The sequence below is a fragment of the Amphiura filiformis genome, chromosome 3 (assembly GCF_039555335.1).
Source record: "Amphiura filiformis chromosome 3, Afil_fr2py, whole genome shotgun sequence".
NCBI classification, from domain to species: Eukaryota; Metazoa; Echinodermata; class Ophiuroidea; order Amphilepidida; family Amphiuridae; genus Amphiura; species Amphiura filiformis.
This window is the reverse complement of record NC_092630.1, coordinates 23,969,808-23,990,904: the sequence shown is the minus strand read 5'-3', so window position 1 is coordinate 23,990,904 and position 21,097 is coordinate 23,969,808. Positions and strand designations below refer to the sequence as shown.

Below are 21,097 nucleotides of genomic sequence, written 5' to 3'. Positions count from 1 at the left end.
GTACACCTATATTACCAAACACCCAATACCTACTATCACCAAACTCATCTATCCACTGAACTAGACATTCACAATCGTCTATAGAAATTAGTTAATATTCTTTGGTTGACAACAACATTTTTTATCTATCCACTGAACTAGACATTGACAATTGTCTATATAGAAATTAATTCATATTCTTTGGTTGACAACAACATTTTTCAGCTTTTTTCTTCAGTTTTAATTTAAAAGACAACTTTTTTTTTCAGTTTTTACAATTTTTCTGCATGACTTTATACTACAGGAAAGAAAGTTCATTACAAAAGCATTTTGTTTCAAAAAAATAATAATTGATTGAAATGCCCCAAATTATGTAATTGGGGCTTAATTTTGACAAAATGCAGAATTTGTTTCACAATATTCAATATGACCATGCACAGTGCTCGGAATAAGCCAACATCTTTAAGGGACATTCAGACACTTGGTTTTTAAACTTCATCAATTTTCATGGGTACACAATCAAATGGTAAAATGTTAATGTTACACTGGTCCCCATAATATGTGACATCAGACATGCAAATGATCAATACAGATAAATTCCATACGTACAGTTATGTTGAAGTCAGCATTGAGATCATCTTGTAGACTTCAGTGACATGATTTCATGCATGTTGCCATATTGGTGGGCCCATAATGATTGTGATGGGCTGAGAGCCAGGCTTATTTCGAGCACTGCCCATGAATATCTTGGCAGGTAGATTCATATTCAACTGGTATTACACATAATTCAGTGGTTTCTAAATCTAGTGTGTGACACTAAGATATCCCCTGTTTCTAGGCAAGTAAGAGGGCTAACATGGTAAATTTGAAAATACAGACTAGAAAAGAGTCACTAAAACACTACACTTTTGTTTGTCTCAATTTTTTTTTTTTTTTCACATCGTTGGACAAGAAAAAACCTCCTATGTGTCATTGGCCCCTGAACATGTTTAAAGCACAACCTCCTTTGTAACCAGTTGGCAGTTTTGTTTTAAACATGTTCAGGGGCCACAAGCAGATTTTCCTGTACATACATAGTGAGACAATCACATTCAATAATTTCAAGAACTGGTCAACAATTACAGATAATATCAACTATTATTTTGGGTTGCATGCGATCACTGATGCAAGAAATCATTCACCAGTTCTATGATATTATTTTGATATGATTTTAGTTTACCACCACAGATAGACAACATACAACTACAAGGCATCCATGGGCAGGAAAAACCTCCTATGTGTATTTGGCCCCTGAACATGTTTAAAGCAAAACCTCCTGTGTAACTAATTCAGTTTTGTTTTAAACATGTTCAAGGGCCAAAGACACAGGAGGGTTTTCCTGCCCATGGAGGAAGTACAAGACACTATATAAAAGAAGATACTGCTGAGCAGAAGAATGAGTATAGATAAATATGCTAAATTAGTATTGCAGTTACTATGGTTACAGACTATTCTAATAATCATGATTTGTTCACCTAAGGCTTTTACTCCAATTTATTGGATCATATCGCAGGATCTCCCGTTCATGCTCGTATTGTTGTAGCCTGGTAGATTTATCCACTTTTTCCTTTTCTTCCATTAGCTGCAAGAAAAAATAAACACAAATGACGATAGAATTAAAAAGATTTCTGCGAAAAAAATCTAAGAATAAAAAGAAAAGCTACAGGCTCTGTGGCATAGCCAAGGGCGGGGGCTGCGCCTCATTGTACTCGTGGTTCAGTAAAAGTATCTATCAATTGTACACAAATTAATACAAATCAGAGTTTTACGCTTTTATATAATAGCCACAGAATGCACAATGGGCAAGTGGACTACAGAAAAGTTTACAATTTAACTTGAAAATAATTTTCCAATGGTGATGTCTGCCCCATCGCCATCCCATTTTTAAAGTGATAAATGGGTTATTCCTTCATGTAATTTTACACGAAATTAGGGTTAGGGTTAAGGTTAGGGTTAGTTTAGGATTAGGGTTAGGATTAGGGTTAGGATTAAGGTTAGAGTTAGGATTAGCTTACACGAAATAATTACATGAAGGATCAACTGATAAATGCAAAGTGTGAACTGACCTTTTTATTTTCATCTCGAAACTTCATGAGATGGGTTTTTGTCTTCTTATAAGCATCCTTGTCATCGGTTCTGCACTTATTGTCATAATCCTTCGCTGTCAAACTTTCTTGTACTTTGTCAACCATCCATTGTTTGTGATTACCTTCCTTCTCGGACATCTGATCTTTCAAATTTGAACGGATTCCTCTCCTGAAATTAAGGATAAAAAACCAAATTGTGTAAGTTGCTGTTTAACTTCTAAAACAAATAAAATGTAACATTTTGTTACAAATTAGGCCCACATCATTTTGAGGGCTGTTTCCCCTTTTCACAATGGCTAAGTTGTACAGTCATAGATGTAAGTGGTCTAAGTGAAGTATGTGGAAAAAATAAGTTTTTTAAGAAACCATGCACAGTGGCGTAGCTGGGGGATTTTATGGGGCCCAGGGCAAAATGACAGAATGGCACCCCAAACTTAACTTGTAAACAAATTTTTGCCAACTGAAATGGTTAATTGTTATTCCCAAAATATTTATACGCAAAAGTTTCAATGCAATTTGTTGACCCAAAAAATTTTTAACAAGGGGCAATTCAGTTCCCCCAAAAGGCGGTGCCAATGGCACATGCCCCCTTGCTAATTGCTATGCCACTGAACATGCAGGATCTCTGTAAAATTAAAAGAATAATGTGCATTAAAAAACACATTTTAATCAGAGGAATACATTTTCAAGCTTGCTTTGATTGACCTGAGATCACTGCGCTAATTAAATTACCTGCTAATTGCTTAATTGTTTGTTTGTGGTCAAAACACCAATACCCTCATTAAAACAAGCTTATTAAGTTACAAAAGCAAATACTACTGCTTCACTCTACTGAGGACAGTTATTTGTATTAGGATTAAGTGACCAATCAATTAACAATGGCTGATCAGTTTAATAGGCAAAAAAAAATAATAAAGGTTTTTCTCAAAGCTCATGAGTGGTTTGAAAACAAATGCGATTTTTTTTTATTCCAGACTATTTTTATGGCATTTTGAGAAAAACTATCCGATTTAAATATTAAAAATTCCACATTCCTTTTTTTTTCAAATCTCGCGATTTTACAAATGCGCGTGCAAGCTTTGAGACGAACCCTTTTTTTTTGGCCTTAATTCTGACTTCCTCAATGTTGAACAGTAAATTGTTCAAAAATATTTGACAGTATCAGTGATCCCAGCAGAAAGTTAATATTTTTTTTAAATTTTAAACAAAACAATTTGAAAATGGCTCAAAAGTGAAGGCAAGCCTGTGAAATTGGGTATTTTTCTAATGAGAAATTTATTGTTGAAAATAGCAGGTTTGCTGAAATTGATTGAAATATCAAAAATTATCCTCATTATATTTTAGGTCAACTGCTTTTAGTCCATGCAGACACCCATCATTTTGGATGGGCAGTTTGCTCCTGAATAAGTTCTCATATGGAAAAGTTTTCATATGAAAGTCTCTTTAAATAAATTATACTCGACTCCAGTGTGTGCACGCTGTGTGTACAGAGGCGTTCGAGGTCAATGCACAATGCATACATTACCACACAACACACTGAGCAGGGCTGTACGGAAGAGGGTATGGTTTTTCCTACGGTACGATGGCATTGTGTAACCAATCGGATTCCTTTTTAGAGAGTAGAATCTGGCAAAGTATTTCTAGAAAATGCCGTTTGAGCCAAGTCAATCGGACTGACTATTATCAAGTGAGGGCCGTCTATAGCACGCTACTTTAATGACACAGGGTGCATGTCAGTGTATTTCGCCGTAAATCGAGTGAGAGTTTGGGAATACCTCGTGGTGTTTAGTGCTCCTGTACGATGAGGTCTTTCATCAGATTTCCTTAAAAATTGGGGAAAGGAAAGTTTAATATATACATGAGACAATTAAGAGTGAGCCAAAAAAATAAAAGACATTCCCTTTATAATAATTGAAGTTGGAAGTGAAAAAAGACAATTTTCTCCCATTGCTTAACTGTGGGACCCCTTTTATTTGAGCAAAAGAGACTACTTTTCCATATGGGGAACTGAAAACAAGGTCAGACTAATAAATGAAAGCTGCTATAGCAAAAGCTGTTTTTCCTGACCATTGAACCCCCAAAAGGGGCAGAGGACTGGTTTTTGTTTTCAGGGTCAATTTTTGAACTGAAAGTTAAGTTTTGGTGAAAATGACAGGTACTTGTCAAATCCTAGCTAAAACCCTGTTTGGGAGGGTTTTTTTTAAAGTACAATACAGTATCTAGAAGGGAATAACACACTGATACTACTTTCTATAGTTCCCAAGTAAAACAGAGTATATACTGGTAAAACACTGCTGCCTTTTTCCTTGAGAGCTAGGGCACAACTTACTTGTAATCCTCTTGTTCAATTTTATCTCCATAAAATGGTCTCATCCATCCTCTATGAAATCTATGATACTGCTCACGTTTCAATAAGTAAGTCCTTAATTCATTTTGATAATGTACATCTGTTGTCTCTAAAAATATTGATCGTTTTGCTTTGGGTGGATGCAGCGGATCCAATTTCATGTACCGGGAACCGGAAGTTGAGGGCGCCGACTGGGGTTTCGTCATGGATTCGTCCCATGATAAGGATACGGAGCTTTTGGACGGATTGTTATAGATATGTGTGGTTCTGCTGCTTTTTTTGGAAAGGTATGTGATGGTCCTGATGGCAGGATGCTGACTGCTGTCTCGGCCGGTGTGAGTCGTGGTAAGGTCGTCATGGTGGCATTACGTATGAGGCTCGTCAGCCAGTGCCTATCATTAAAAATTAAATGATAGAAGAAAATATAATTACAATAAAATATTCTAGGAGACATTAAAATTTCACATACGTGGCAATAATGACTGATTGGATAAGCCTTTTCGAAGTATAATGACAGGCACAAAAGGAGAGGGCGTAGTTGATTTGGGTAATCTTTTGTCAGCTGAGAAAGCATTAGATTACCCAAATCAAAGTATGCCCACTAAAATATATATGTGCCCTTTTAAAATTGCCTTGTAATGGGTGCCCTTCAGAATCCTTATTTTGCAGCCTGTCTGCCATACATGTACCTCAAAAGACTTATTGCAGATAGGTGAGCACTTGTCACGCCTGGTGAATGGAAAAGTGAACAAAATTTGAAACAGCAGCCTAAATTTCATTCCTTGAAAAAGTTCCAACTTGTTCAGTATTTTCCCGCTTTTATTCTCTCAATTTCTGCTCATAAATGTTGATCCTTTGTAAAACACAGAATTGAAAAAATACAAACTGTCCCTACACAATTGAATTGATGCAAAAAAATTTCACTCCAGATCCGAGTGTGAAATGTACATTAATCCAAAACCTTTATAATAAGGACATGTACAACACTATTTTAAAAAAAGAAAAAATCTGCAAATTTTGCTTAATTTTGTGTTAATATGTAAAAATAGAATGAAGCAAAATTTATTTTAAAAAATGTCTATGTTTCATGGCAGGGTTCGATTTAGAAAATAAAATTTACATGCACAACTCTGGTTTTTTCCTCAAAATGGGCTGAATAACACAAAATTTTGCATGCACAGGCAAAATTCTACATGCACAGAGCCAAAGTTACATGCATTTGTGCATGTAAAACCCCCTAAATCGAACCCTGTTTCATGGTCTATGAAAAAAAGTATATTGCGCACTATAAGTTAGGGCGATCTTTTCCTTTAGACCACCCAGGCTAGGGACTAAATTATTACTTTTGCATCAAGGTTTAACATGTTGCTAAACACTTTGAAGTAAGGTGGTACTACTACACCCTCTGATAAATTTTGTGACTAATTTTGCATTTTTCTAAAAAAATTCACTACACACTGCCAATTAGTAACAAAAGTTATTATAGGACAGATTATTTATAGTGGCAAGGAATCCAATAACTTCACTGAAATTTCAGTGATTCAAGACAAGTGGTTGGTTCATTAGGCCAAAAAAAAAGGGTTTGTCTCAAAGCCTGCGCGTGTTTGTAAAATTGTGCAATTTGAAGAAAAAGATGCGGAAATTTTTCTCAACAAAATTTTTTATATAGTTTTTTCCGGAAAAATTCGGCGAAAATCAGATTTTTTTTCCTCAAAATACCATAAAAAAATACCAAGTCGGGAATTTAAAATAAAAAAAAATCGCATTTCGCATTTGTTTCAAACCGCTCGTGAGCTTTGAGACAAACTTTTTTTGGGCCTTATATGTTTTATGAGGTACATTCTAGCAGTACAACTTTTTGAAAACACACTGTGAATACAGCTATTCTGCTGTGAAATTTTTGTCTCAAAAAACCAAGCAAGAAACATACCTTCATAAAATCAGCATCACTTCCTTCACATAAAAAGATGATCAGATGAGTGGAAAGTGGCAAAGAATTTGTGAAATGAGGGAATTTTTTAAAGAAAAATACATCATGTTTTTCGAGCAATTCGCCATCTTGAATATTATAAATGCAGAATTGCGTAACGCAGTAAAAAACTGTCAAACACAAAAGTTTTGGAGTTTGTATCACCGATTTTGCATTCAGCTCTTTTACGTCAAAAATTGCGACTAAAACATGGATTTCTGAACAAAATAAAGCTTGTTCGATTAAAAATGTATGTACTATGTTTGTATAGTTAAAAACATGTCTTGATGTGAAAGTTTAATTTAATAAATTAGTAATTTTAACCTTATAAAAAAATACAATTTAAATAGCTCGGGTGGTCTAACTCAGACAGGTAAGTTATGATCGCAGCAAAACCAATGATGACGGATCATGGAATGCGATTGTCCGACCTGCAGAATCAGGCCATGAGTAACGCCTTGAAAATATAAAGTCTTAAAGGTAGCTAGAGGCTAGGCGTTGCATAAACTAACTAAACACTAAAACTGCTATCAAAAACTGATAAGCTTACAGACACTTACAGTCATTGCAGTTATTGACTTTTTGTTTTTTTAACTCATGAACTTGTCAGTTGTCTTGTGTTACTTTTGCGGGGATTTTTATACACCGGGATTTTGCAGCAAATTTAGCGTCATTTGTTTACCGAGTGAGTTTACTTGCTTGCGAAAACATAATTGTTTCTCATCTGATTGACAAACTTACTTTTCCTTCGCTTGTTTCCTCTCTTTTCGTTAATTTAGTTCACTTTTTCAGTACAAAAACAACACACACGTAATCATGCTATCGGCCAACCTGTTTCCGGTCTGAATCACGTGATATCAACGTCGCCTCGACAACAAGGATTTGGCTGGTTTGAAAAGTACACGTGAGGAGAATATATCCGGAACCGCTCTAGCAGCCGACAAAGTTGTTCCAGCTGAAATTTAGGCTAGTCAAAAATGCCGGGCAAAAATGGTGCCAAAAAGGTCTTTATATACTACATTTCGTGATTGATTGTTACTAAAGCACAATCACAAGGCTACATAAGAGTTTCACGTCCTCACGTTTTTGGAAAAGTGAGGATGGAGGAAGGGGGGATGTTTTTTCTTGTTTATTTTTTTGCTCAATTGAACATGTTGACCTTGATTTCACAAAACCATAATACAAGTGTTGTCGGGAGTATTAGGCCTACACTGCAAAAAAGTGTTAAAAGTAACACCGCTTGGAGTTAAGCACCCAGGGATGTTGTTCTTTATGACGTGTTCTAAATACTTTGAGGTATAAATCTATGATATTAAAATGAATAGGCCCCTTGATTCAATAGTTCGACCCATTAAATATATGCAATAGGCCTAAGGCCTAATGGAAACTGACCACTCCCTAATTTTCAGACTGCATCAAAATAGGAAAACATGCGCGTATTTGGGGGGCGGAAGAAGGGCGGAAAAAAGAAGGGCGGTGGAAGAAGAAGGGGCGGCAAAAAGAAGGGCGGCGGAAGAAGAAGGGGCGGCAAAAAGAAGGGCGGCGGAAGAAGAAGGGGCGGCAAAAAGAATTACTAGTAGTAAAGAAAAAAGGGCTGAAAATTTGAAAAAGTATAAAAAGCAAAGGGTACTATACATTGCTTTTAGGGTGCTGCTAGCGCCTAAAAAGTAGGCCTATAAAGTGAAGTAAAGTATATGCCTAAAATAAAATAAAAGTAGGCCTAAAGTAAAGTAGGCCTGAAGTAAAGTAAAGTAGGCCTAAAGTCCGGGCCTAAAGTAAAGTAAAGTAAAATGTCAAGTCAAGTAAAAAGGAAATGAAAATAAGAAAAAAGGAGTAGGCCTAGTAGCCTATTGATAGGCCTATGAGTATGAAAGAAAATAAAACAAAAAAAAAGGTTCAAAACAAATTAAAGATAAGAAAAAATTGGAAAGACTGAAAGAAAACAGAAACTACTTTGACTTTGTCAAAAAAATAATAAATAGCTCAATGTATAAATTTATTTTAATTTTATAATTATGCAAACCCTGATGACTTAATTCAGACTCGAGTCTGACTGGATGCAATTCATACTGCAGGGTTCATAAATTTGTTGGAAGTGAGCCCTCATTTGACGATATTTAGCCAATGTTTACATGACAACCAGCAGGTCGCCGGCAGAAGACTGTCCAGTACGGGAAAAAAGGATCAATAAAAAACGAAAAAAGTACAGGTTTGCAATCAGAAATTCCACGACGGAGCTATGAAATTCGATGAGATGTATGATAGGTAAGAAAAGGAGTCAATAATAAGTTTATAATAAATAGTTAGCATGTTAGAAAAAATACATGATTCACTCATAATTATGTTTTGTTAATTTGTAAGCTTACTTCAACACTGTCAGTGTCACTTGCATATCATTCATGCATTATCCCATTGTATCCCCTGATAGCATGTGCCATTGTTGTCCATGTGTCAATGACTATTTGTTGTAAATTAAAATACCAATGCAGAAGTAATTTCATGTAGGCTAGACTAGAGTAGTTTGTAAAGACTTATCACACTGGCCGTCTGCATTGCATTGCGTAAAAAGAACTATAAATTAAGAAAAAATACGATCGCATTTAGATTGAATTCTATTGTTGAAAACTGTGTCATTCAATTGAAATTCCTAGTATATCACACCCGGGCCGTGTCATGTATGGTATGCACTTCGTCTTCGTTACAGTCACTGTCAATGTCACTTGGTATCAATGAGTCATTGATCAAATCCATGAGTTCCTACTCAGTCAGAACCTGAGGTAGGGCTGATGATGATAGACATTTGGGTGTAATCCTTCATCGTATACACCGTCCATGCACCCCAACACTCCGTATGTATTTGTGTTATGCTTGTAAGTTGTATTACCAGCGTTCGAAATTTTGGTTGTCCGGTTGCCCGGGACAACTAAAAAAGTCGCCGGACAACCAAAAATACTGATTCGGTTGTCCCGCCGGACAACCATAAATCTAGCCAAAAGTCACATTTGTAGGCCTACGGACAACCAAAAACTTAGACAGACAACCAGAAATTGTAATCTGGTTGTCCGTGGGACAACCATTTATTTTTCCTAAATTCGAACACTGTGTATTACTATGTAGTGACAACTGAAAAACTTTTTTAAGTTGTGTATTTGTATCTTGTCGGACTCATAACAATACTCTCAGTCTCGCACAATTTTGGTTGTGTGCTAGACATAGCACAACTGCCTATCGACGTCTGTGACTGCGTCTGCCACACCGTTTAAATGTAGTCCACTGCTTGATGGCTCGATGTGATGATTGCATGATTCACATTAGCCAATCAAAACCCCACTTCCTGTTTACAGTGCCAAATCAGGTGGTGTGAAGGGTCTTTGCAAAATACTGTACTGATTTTATATTGGTAATACTGTAAACATTACAATGATTTTATGCTTACAGACTATCTGTACAACATGTATGACTATGCTACACATCATACCCGAGTTCAATGATAATAGAATTAAGACCGAGAGCATGATCGATTGTTAATGCCCGGAACTGTAAGCAAATCTGTTATCATGATTTATTGGTTTTAAAGAGGAAGCCCCGTCATAGCAGTTCTTCTGGGGTGAACCAAGCCTGCCTGGTTATCAAATTTATCAGTGACAGGTTTATCTTTGAATTTGAGAGGTGCTAATTGATGCAATAACATTAAAACATCAAAGCACGTACCAAATTCAGAGATATCCTTGTCACTGATTAATTTGATAACCAGGTAGGTTTGGATCACCCCAGAAGTACTACTCTGGTGGGGCTTCCTCTTTTTAACAAGCATTGTATCATTCCTTTGTTAATTTTGTGACTGACATTTTTTTAATTTATTTTTTTGTAGGCAACCAGATATCAATTTCCTAGTTGACCAATAAAAATTAAGCAATGATCGATACAGTGAAAGAACATCTCAAAAGGTTTCTACTATTTTAATCGAAGAAAAGATTTGGCAAAACAACTGCTACATTGAAAACTGTCATAATGGAGATGGAAACGGAGTGGTCTGACTATGGCTTCAATTGGCTGTTCAGTCCCGTTGGAAGCGCCACATCATATCTCCCTGTGGAAGAACAACTCAAGCAATACAAAACACGTAATCTGGAAACAAGCAAGATGTACATTATGGCTGCCAAACTCTGGGGTCTCGGCGCCGCAGCAGGCGACGTCATCATCACAGCGCCCCTATGACAGACAAACCAAGACTATCCATGATCACGACGCAAGCAAATACGCCGCTTAAACCGCGGGAATCGGAAGGGACGCAGTCACCGAGGAAGGTTTCAAGGAAAGGCGACGATTGGGCGTTGAGTGAGAAAGAGCAACAAGAAGCTCACGACGAAGAGGTGGAAGATAGAACTAAAGAGTACAAACATTGGTATAAAGAGAGAGTAAAATTGAGAGAGGGATTGGAAAGTCTTGGACTAAGTGAAAAATGGTTGAAGAGAAAGGATGATTTGACTCCATTGGAACAAAGAGTTTGTGATAAATTGGAAGACGATAGGAAAGCAAGAGAAGCTGCTGCACTTTTAAGAATGCAGGTAAGAGGAGAATGAAATGATTTTTTTAATGTATTTTAAAATTTTACTTTATTTCAATTCTTTCTGCATATTTTGTTTTCAGGAAAATTACATCATACCACTTTAAAAACTCAGGGGGCTGGCATTTTCTTTGGAAGGGGTCCCAAATTTACAAAAAGTCGGCATCAATAAAATTGCAACCCCCCTATTTTGGCAACAAAAGTTTTATGACCCCCTAAACAGGCTAAAATTGTATTGAAATCAGTCTTTTTTAAGTAAATAAACATACTATCTGTGGTCATCTTGTGACTCCCTACATTTTGGTCATCAAAAATTTTATGACCCCCCTATTTTTCTTTCCAAAAACTTACGACCCCTCCCCCCCCCCCAGTATATTTGGGACCCACCCCCTTCTGAAGAAAATGCCAGCCCCTTTATCTGCAGCTACCTGCATCCAAGTTCTAATAAGGTTCCGCGAACAAGGGTGAAAATAAGAGAGCTTGAACCAGGAGCCACTTTGGCAAAAAAAGTGGCCTCTGGTTCACCAAGATTTGGAGTGAGCCAGGGGCTACTTTGGATAAACTAGGGGCCACTTGACCGAGAAACCTTAAAGAGGGAAAATAATCCGAAATAGCTTGTCTCAGTCAGGTTTGCTTTGTAGCTCTGGTGCATATAGCCTTGCACAATTGGGTCATGTTGGACCTCTTCTTGGTTGTCAATGTTTGGTCATAAGTACAGACCCAATTATAAGTTTTCAAGACCTACGTGTTGCCTTTAGTATCGATCTAATTATTGTATGTACAAGGAATTTGGAAAAGTACTATCAAGAGCTGAAACAAACTCAAGAAATGAATTTCTTATCTAATTCAAGTCTCTAAATGAAAGAGATACCACCTTGATAAACTTTTGATTTTAACAATTAGTTTGATTTTTTTTAACACAAAAAATTTATAATTTGATTTTGTCATTAATATATTGTTTTAATCAAATACATAATTATCATTCATCATTTATATTACTTGCTTTTGCTTCCCATCCATTTGTTCATCATCTAGCCGCCACCATCAAAACGTATTCCAAAAGTGAAAAAGGTATAACCCTAAATGCATGTAATTGCATGATTGGAATGCATGATGAACTAACATTCTTGCGTGATGTGCATACACATTAGACAACGATAATATTTATAACCATATTTCTCTTCTCTCTACAATATAGCACTGTAATATGGAACTCGATATATTTTTTTTATTTTTAGAGTTATTTTCTACTTGCACACAGTTTGTCGTTTAATTACCACAACCACACAGGTATAACCCACCTTTAGCTATAAGCCCACCCCCTATTTTTCAAAACATTCTGGGAACAAAGGTGCACTCGGGTATAAGCCCAGTCGTAATTTTGAATAAGTTCTTAAATCAAATCAATACTTTCAATTAACATTCCATACTTATAATTAAAAAACATTGACACAGATGATAGAAATTACTGGTACATCGGGCATAATTATACAAATGGGGGTGATCATTCTTATTTTTAAATTCAAGTACTAGCCCCTCCCCAGTTATAAGCCCACCCCCATTTTTGTAGTGAAATCTGCCATCGGGGGGCTTATACCCATGGTTGCGATATATATACATTGTATTTCAGTACAAGTTTAACTGTAGACCATAATATTATTAGCAGCAGGCGCATAGCCAGCATTGTCAGTCCAAGGTTGGCAAACGTCAGTATCGTCCCCATTTTTTTACTCTCCTTCTCCTCCCTTTCCCTTTTCTTTTCCTCCCCTTCCTCCCCTTTCCCCTTTCCTTCTCTTTCTCCCTCTCCTCCCCTTTTCTTCTCTTTCTCCTCTCCTCTTTCTTTCTCTCCTTTCTCCCCTTCTTCTTGTCCCTATTTTTCCGCTTCTTCGTCCCCATTTTAGGTGTCTGAGGGGGCAGTCTGCCCCCCCCCCCCGTCACCCCGCTGGCTACGCTACTGATTAGCAGCTAGATTATCAATTGATCAATGATCATGGTTAGATTATAGATCAAACAGATTTTATATAATGACTAACAAAGCACGTAACACATCTTGCTTCACTAGTTTGTAGTTAACTTTTCACAGACAGCAATCTCAGTTTGATTCTTTCTAAGAGGTTCTCACTTAATTGCACAAGACAATTATCATCCATTGGACATCTGCTTGATGTAAAATGATGTTTCATAGACAGTTTTCTTATTAGAGACATGTGACTTAAAAATTGTAACTGTTGTTCTAGAGGATGTATAGATGCTATTGAAAATGCATGCAGTTTAACTTTACTGCCAGCATCTTAGCTTTAAGTTGAGATACCATGAAGAAAATTGCCCATCCCAAATAATTGACTTTAAATACAAAAATTATTAATGCAGGCTTCTCAATTGCTAAAATGACTTTTGACTTTAATAAAACTTTTAATAAACAGATATCAGTGATATCCAAAAATGATGGGTGAGGGCTTTCCCACATGTATTTAAGATATGATGCTGATACAGGCACATTGAAAGTTTGTCTTGGTCTTGGAACTCCAGTCTTTTTTTTTAATGGAGATGTTGAAACATGCAGAAGAAACTTTGTAATCTTAAGATATAAATTCTTTGTGCTTTTCTCCACAGCAAAAGGCTCATTTGCACTGGCAATCCATGAGCACATCTGAAGCACCTCGGTTCCCAGGTGGACCTAAGATCATAAAACCAATCCCTGAAGGGCTCGTCGTCATTGCGCAGTGTTTATCACGAAGAAGAGAGCGTGTTGTGGATTTGTTTAGACGAGCTGATAAGGATAAAAACTGGCAGATAAGCAGAAAGGAATTTAAAGATTGTATTCATGAGGTAAAAGTTAAATACTTACAAAATATTTAAAGCCATGTATAATTTTTCTTTACCAGAAATAATATTAGTGGCAGGAAGGGTTTCTCTCCATTTTAAGCCCAAATAACTAGGTAAAATGGAATAAACCTCATTAAAGATTACTGCCTATTTGGCCATTTTACATGGACTACTAATTTAATTTTTTGATTGTGACATTATAATCAAATTGTTCTGTTGGATTTTATTCAGACACAAATGTGGGTGATTCCATTTAGGTGTAAGTTGGGACATGTGTAAAATTACAAATATGCCAATAATCAAGATGAAGAAAAAAATAACCCATTTCTTTTTATATGATCGTACATTATTTTTTGGTAGTGAACTTCAAATGCAACATTAATTGAAGCACACCCCTCAATACTTACATCCAAATCATAACTCAATGTCTAAATTGGCTGTAAAACTGTGGATGGGGCTTATATTTTAAACATTTCATATTTAAAGTTTTGTTCAGTTTTAGAGAGATGTTTAGTTAACATTTCAAAACTACAATTCTCTGTTTAATTTCTAAAGCTTACGACCTGGTATCAATGTTTTTCTTACTCCTCTTAATATCACAGGCTGGTATCCCTGTATCCGAGGAGTTACTGAATGAAGCAATAGACATCTTGGATACAGATGGTGATGATGTAGTAGACTATAGAGAATTGGTAGCTGGTGTCAAAGACTATAAACTGAAGGAAAGAGAAAAAGGTAAGTCATTGTCTCCCTGTATCCGAGTAATTACTGAATGAAGCAATAGACAATTAGACATCGTGGATACAGATGGTGATGATGTCATAGACTATAGAGAATTGGTAGCTGGTGTCAAAGACTATAAACTAAAGGAAAGAGAAAAAGGTAAGTCATAGTCTTTCTAGATATTTGTTCCAATTCACTTATTCCAATTTATTACATTTGTGATTTTGTCATCTGCAACAATGTCCAGTCTAATGCTGGTTTCATATGCCGCTTGCCGCTAAGCGGCATGGCGCACACGCATTGCAGACAACAATTGCATTGCAAACGGACACAATCAAGGCTTGACATTGGTTGATACGTCTGACAGGGGCAATACTGATCATAAACTTCCCAATGCAACAGTTGAGTGTCTGGGGGAAGGAATGCCATTACTGCAACTTAAACATTGGATCACCTCAAGTTTGGTAGTGATGTAGTTGCATATTTTGCTGATCGCATTATCAAATCGTGAGCATAATCGTGCAGTGCTTATTTGCACACATACAAGGGCGGTTTGTTGGCCCACTTGCGGTAAAACCGTAAAAAAGCATTGACGTAACGACAACCAAACTTCAGGTGAACCTAAGTATAGGCACGATCTAGTGGGTGTACAACCCCCTGTTACTTTCTTATTCGGCAAGGACATCCTTGTCTGTTTACAAACAGAGAGGTAGACAAAATATCAACTGTTACGGTTTATCCATTATCAGAAGGATGGTCCACAATATGATTCACACAGCATGAATAGGACATTAAAAAGCTGTGAAGTGGAACCATGTGCTTCTTTTGTCAAGTTTACCATCAAGATTTCAAAGGGAATTCAACAGTTCAGGCCCTGAACATAATCATGTCAGTAAATCATAAAGTGAATATTTTGTTCTGGGACCGATTATTCAAACTGGGCACGGCAATCCATTGATGCCTTGAAACAAGGTGTGTTGATTGGTTTGGATCGAGTCTCTGTCAGAAATGATCAAGTTGACACTTTTTTAGAGTTAGAAAGGAGTAATAGTCAAATATTTTAAAACTTCTTTGTCCACAGCAAAGTCTCGTCAGACGAGTAAAGTCAGTGTTAGCGTTGAACTTCCGCTGCCAACTGCTCCAACTGTTCAATCATCAACCACCAGGATACCATCACCAGAAGTTACCGCTGCACCAAGATCAGCATCTGCCATGTCGGATAGAACCATAACGTCAAGTCCGGCTACGTCGACATCATCATATCTTGCATTGCCCAAGACTGATGTGACTGAGACGGTAGAATTGTTACCGGATGATTTGGTTGAGAAGAGAAAGAAAGAAAAGCATCTCACAACACATGTGAGTATACATTTGCATATCGACTGCTCAGTGCCTGAAGATGGCAAGTGAAGTGCAGTAGCTGCCATGTGTAGCTGCCACATGTAGATGCATACAGTATACCGTGTATAAATTATCAAATGTTCACAGGGCAGCTATTACACTTACCCACTCCTGGCACTGAGCAGTCAATCTTCAGGTTTAATACATTCAAAATTTTAAAATCGAGAGAATATGACACAACATCCAAGGGTGAAAAAAATACAAGGAATATATTATACAACCAATTAATAACTTTTTGGAGCTGAAACTTGTTGGGGCAATATTTTTGACAAAGTTGAATGGTTTTAAGGAATGCAGGTATTGATAAATAAGGTTAGCATTAGCAACTATTTTAAACTGTTGCTATTTGGTAGTTCACAGCATCTTGCGAATGGTAGCGAGCTTTGGCAAAAATTGCATTGATCATTTCATAGCGAATGTGTAGAAGAATTCAAATATCACACATATCCTTTTGTAGGTCATGTGGTTCTTGAGTTATGCTGTAAGGAGGGCTGAAACAACAACTTTTGTAAAATCTACATAACTCATTAACAACAATAAATCAAGCAAGTTTTCAAAGTAAATGATTTGTAGAATGAACTTTTGCAAAACATCAAAATGTTATTTTTCAATAATATATTGATTTAGATAATGAAAATCATTTTTTGGGGCTGCTTCGACCTACTTTACCTAGTCTACCTTTTAAAAATCAGACAAATTCTGAAAAAATCTTCCGACATGTTTTTAAAAGTAAGCAACTTTGCTAGGAAAAATCTTTTAAACAGTAGTACTATCAAATATTTTTAATGAAAATGACATGTTCTTTGGAACTTTTCTTTCTTTTTCTTTTGATAGAGAACAAGCAGAAGTAGACGGAAGAAACGAGCAGAAAAAATTAAAACCGGCAACACGGCAATTGATAATCATAGCTTCCACTCAACGCTAGGGGGAGATGTAGGCAAAGCTGTTGATAAGTACAGAGAAGCTAGATTAAAAGAATATTACCAGATATGTGAATTATGTACAAAGAATGGAGTGCCATTGTCACCAGAATTATTGCAAAGAGGTATGTAACATTTTAAATACTAAAAGCTTGATCCAAGCTTGAAACATAATTATGTACATCCTCAGCATGGTGTTGTCAAAAATGGTATACATGTATACCAGAACAGAACAGGAGAGGGTGGTGTGTATGTCTTCAAGACAACGATTACAGCTATAATTATTTTAATCTATAGGTTTCTTCCGAGGACCCAGGGAAGATCCCCTAAAGGAAGGTATAGGTTCTCAGCAAACCTGTGTACTTTTCAAGTTTGGGTCCTCGATGGCGAGTCATTTGTAACATAAGTAATATTGTTCATGTTGTAGGTTAAGACATATTTTGAAGAGTAAGAACTTTTGTAAAACTTGTTGACAAAAAAAAAGTTTGGGTCCTCGAATGTATAGTAAAAACAACACACACACATTTTAATACATGTTTTTTCAATTTTGTCCCTTTTTTGTGAGCACTCACACACAGAATTAGACATACATTATTTATTCAGCCTAAAATATTTAGAGGAAACTGATCCACTTGGGATCACATAAGAGGACTAATGTCTAATTAGCTCTAATATACATTTCAAACTACTGGAGCCCTAAAAATAGGAGATTGCAAGATATTTGTAGTGTGGTCAAGCACAATCAGTCTGAAGTCGAGCATTTTCAATTTTCATTTTTTTACAGGATTGTATAAAGCATTTTCAAAGCTACATATTGCAGAAAACCCCATTGAAATTGAACATTTAGTTCTAAAGATAGGAACAGAAAGTGTTTCCAAAACAATATGCAACAAAAGAAATTATTGTCTTTGCTTGGCTATATCTGAAAATCAGTATATCCGACTTCCAATTGATTTTGCTTGATCACATCACATTTAAGAAAAACTCACTTACATTCATCTACATTTGTCATCTTCTCAGCTGTTCTGCATCCTGGTGATAAACCTCACAGGAGGATACGAAACCGCATCCGCCAACCAGGCACTCAGACCATCTCGTCTCACTTTGCCGATCCTCCCGAACCTGACGAATCTCCTTCGGAATACCACGACCCGGAAAAGATTGTCGTCAGTAAAACAGGGGAACTGCTGATGGAAGCTAAGCATGCTTATCCACAGAAACAAGAAGTGTTTGCTGAACCAGAAATGATGAACTTATCTAGTGGGAAAGCTTTTGTGAAGAGTAGAGTCGACTGTTGGATGACTTTTGAAGAATATGATCGATTAACGAGGTGAGATGATTTGACAAATTGAGGGGTTATGGTAAGATTCTATCTGCAATAGCTGCCCTATATGGTAGACATTTGACAATATCTGCATTCTAAATTGTACACTTCCAAAAATTTGACACCTGGCAGCTATTGCAGATCTATGGATTTTTTATCCTAAACCCTTAGAATATTCACTGAATTGGTGTTCATTGTGTAGCAATATTTTCAAAGAATTCCTACACTCACAATAAGAATTCAGGGTCAGAATTTTGGCGAGAGAGAATCGATTCTCGCAAAGATTCTTGTGAACAGATTTGTGTGAATCAAAGTTAATTCTAGCAAACATTTGTAGTTTACACAGAAGCTGATTTGTAAGAATCAAATGATTCCCACAAAGTTATTCTGGAAGAATCAAGTTTGATTCTCGCACTGTGAAACAAAATTCTGACCCTGGAATTGGTGACCATTTAGAGACCATAATCTGATCATCATGACTGATATAATGGCATACAAAATGATTGGTGCCCATCAATTTTGATGTTTATTGAAAAGCCTGTCTCTTCCAAATACAACATTGGATACTCTTGAGTTGTCCAAAATGTATAGTTTATAACTTGTTTTACAATTAATCTATAGATCATTTGGATCTTATGTTGAATTTTGATCTGTCAGGCTCATCCATTATCAATGAAAACTGATGGGTACCAGTCATTTTGATACAGCTTAGTAAAATTCTGAAAAGAAAGTTACTTTTCATACTACTGACACGCAAATATGTGGTATAACGATAGTAATTATTATAAAGCTTATAGACCTATGGAGATATCTTCCACATGTTACTGCTAATTCTAAGTGGTATATTCATGCCAGTTATTCAATAAAGCTCCTGACCTGATGCATAACATGTTGAAGCTTTGAAGGAATTTAAATTCTGAGTACTTAAAACATCCACGCATCCACCTAATAAAAGCCATAATTATTATCCAACAGAGTAAAAAACTTGCATGAACCAAGTTTATTGAATTTAAAAACTGAAGGATATTTGACTAAATTAGTCCATTTTACTAATGAAACTATTCTTTTTTATCTTCACAGGCATCTCGGTAAACGCTACATCAACGTGAGCAATGATGGTGTTGATCCCAACGCATTCTGGCCAGGGCAACTATTAGACAAAATGCGCCTGTGTATGCCATCAGGACGCACGCTCTCCGTCGGATTGTTTCTTCTCCACAACCAAGCAGCATAGGCCGGTTAATACCGGGTATACTCACAATGGCATGAAATGGTGGCCGGTTAGCGACACAGGTTATAGGAAACCGGGTGATATAGAACAACGGAAGAAGTATACCATAGACTGGAAATAATATAGAACTAGATGGAAATAAGTGAACTTTACATTGAAAAGTATATATTTTTGTATTCAGTTTGAACCCAGAGTTTGAATCATAGTTTTTAGTTTGTTTTAATTATGCAAAATTCTTTCAAAGGCCAGTACAGTGCTGTCTCATGTTGGTATTTTAACTATAGAATACCTACCACACACAGTGATTAGGTTTAGGGTAAGGGTATGTTAAGGGTGCGGTAGGTATTCTAAAGTTATTCCGGTATTTCTGACACATTTCTACAAAACCCAAGAACATTATGGGTAGATATAACTTTGAGTTAAAGGCCTTAAAAAAATGCATACCATGATAATTGATTATCGTAGCATGATGTATACTAGAAAATTGGCAAATTTTAGTAAAAATTGGCAAATCCCTCGTCCTGGAGACACTTGTTAGTTTAAATGAGCTTGTATCATTCTTACCAAGTTTCATGAAACCTTTACATACAAAATTACCGGTATTTGACCTCAGATTACCCATGAAATTTGTGAAATATTGGCCAATTCCTGTGTGTATTCCTAGTATATCAGAGGTTGGGCAGAGGTACGGTGTGGGCACTTTGGGGAATACCATGCCCAAATTGTCGTCATGCTAGCCAAAACCAAATATCGTATACGGCACTTTATTGCACGGTTGTTTACATATCATGCACCTGATCACCCAATGATAAGTTGATCATCAGGCAAAAATTGTCAATCATTGTAAAAATTGAGATTTCATAGTTTTATTCTTGCCAATGAAGGAAGCTGTCTCTAGCATACTTTGTGAATTACAATATTTAGAAATGCAATTTTCTCATGCTTCCCTTCTAACTCAATATTTTAAATTCAAAATTGCCAACATTTAATATTGCCCTGAGTAGATCACATCACATTTTAAAAATGTTTTCGGAGTCTTTGCAATTATAGTACAACGTGCACAAAATGATTGAATAATTCTGTGTAATTTGCTTACAGTATTAACCCAATTAGCAGCCTGGGTGCTTAATTATTTTATGGGGCACTTATTATTTATACGTCTTCCATTATGACAGTTAACCCTTGGAACTTTAGAATAATCTGTCTTTGATAAAATATTATTATCCCTTAATATAAAGAAACATCGTCTATGTGTAATCATTTTTAAGGCGAGTGGGATGGCAGGAGCTATATTTTCCAGTTTTATCCAAACCAGGGACCGTCTCTTGGAATTTGAAGGAGAGCATTGAAAAGCTCTTCTGGAGCCTTCAAGGAGAGCTGTTTAGAGCATTTACAATAGAATGTAAGAAGAGAATGGTCAACTAAGTAGAGCTAAAAATCACTCTCCTATATCAGATTTAAGGAGAGCAGTAGCCAGTAGCCCGAGCAGTAGAGCGCAATTGCTTTCGCTCTCCTCAAAAAGCAGTCCCTGATTTAACTTAAAACTGCAGTGTTCTCTTATTGTTCTTAATTATAATTGTATAAAAATATTGCTCATGTAGGTAATGAGTCAAGAAAGCCAATAATCGCATTTATATTTCCATAGTTTTTGAGTTGAAGCCAAAAATATATCAAGAAGAATGTT

The 21,097-nt window shown here is 36.3% G+C and overlaps 2 protein-coding genes across 2 annotated transcripts; one reads left to right on the top strand and one right to left on the bottom strand.

The window, feature by feature from the left end:
- Positions 1-1,033: 1,033 nt before the first annotated feature.
- LOC140148252 (uncharacterized) lies at positions 1,034-7,277 on the bottom strand. The gene is given in 5 exon segments (XM_072170145.1): positions 1,034-1,600; positions 2,085-2,274; positions 4,435-4,718; positions 4,721-4,844; positions 7,163-7,277. Coding segments are annotated over 4 exon segments (675 nt in total). The 5' UTR covers positions 4,811-4,844; positions 7,163-7,277; the 3' UTR covers positions 1,034-1,489.
- A 1,281-nt stretch (positions 7,278-8,558) lies between these two features.
- LOC140148257 (EF-hand calcium-binding domain-containing protein 12-like) lies at positions 8,559-20,531 on the top strand. Its single transcript, XM_072170149.1, is given in 11 exon segments — positions 8,559-8,686; positions 10,293-10,600; positions 10,603-10,989; positions 12,024-12,059; positions 13,602-13,817; positions 14,417-14,549; positions 15,619-15,896; positions 16,773-16,983; positions 17,879-18,188; positions 19,263-19,370; positions 19,372-20,531. Coding segments are annotated over 10 exon segments (2,010 nt in total). The 5' UTR covers positions 8,559-8,686; positions 10,293-10,432; the 3' UTR covers positions 19,535-20,531.
- The last annotated feature ends 566 nt before the right edge of the window (positions 20,532-21,097 follow it).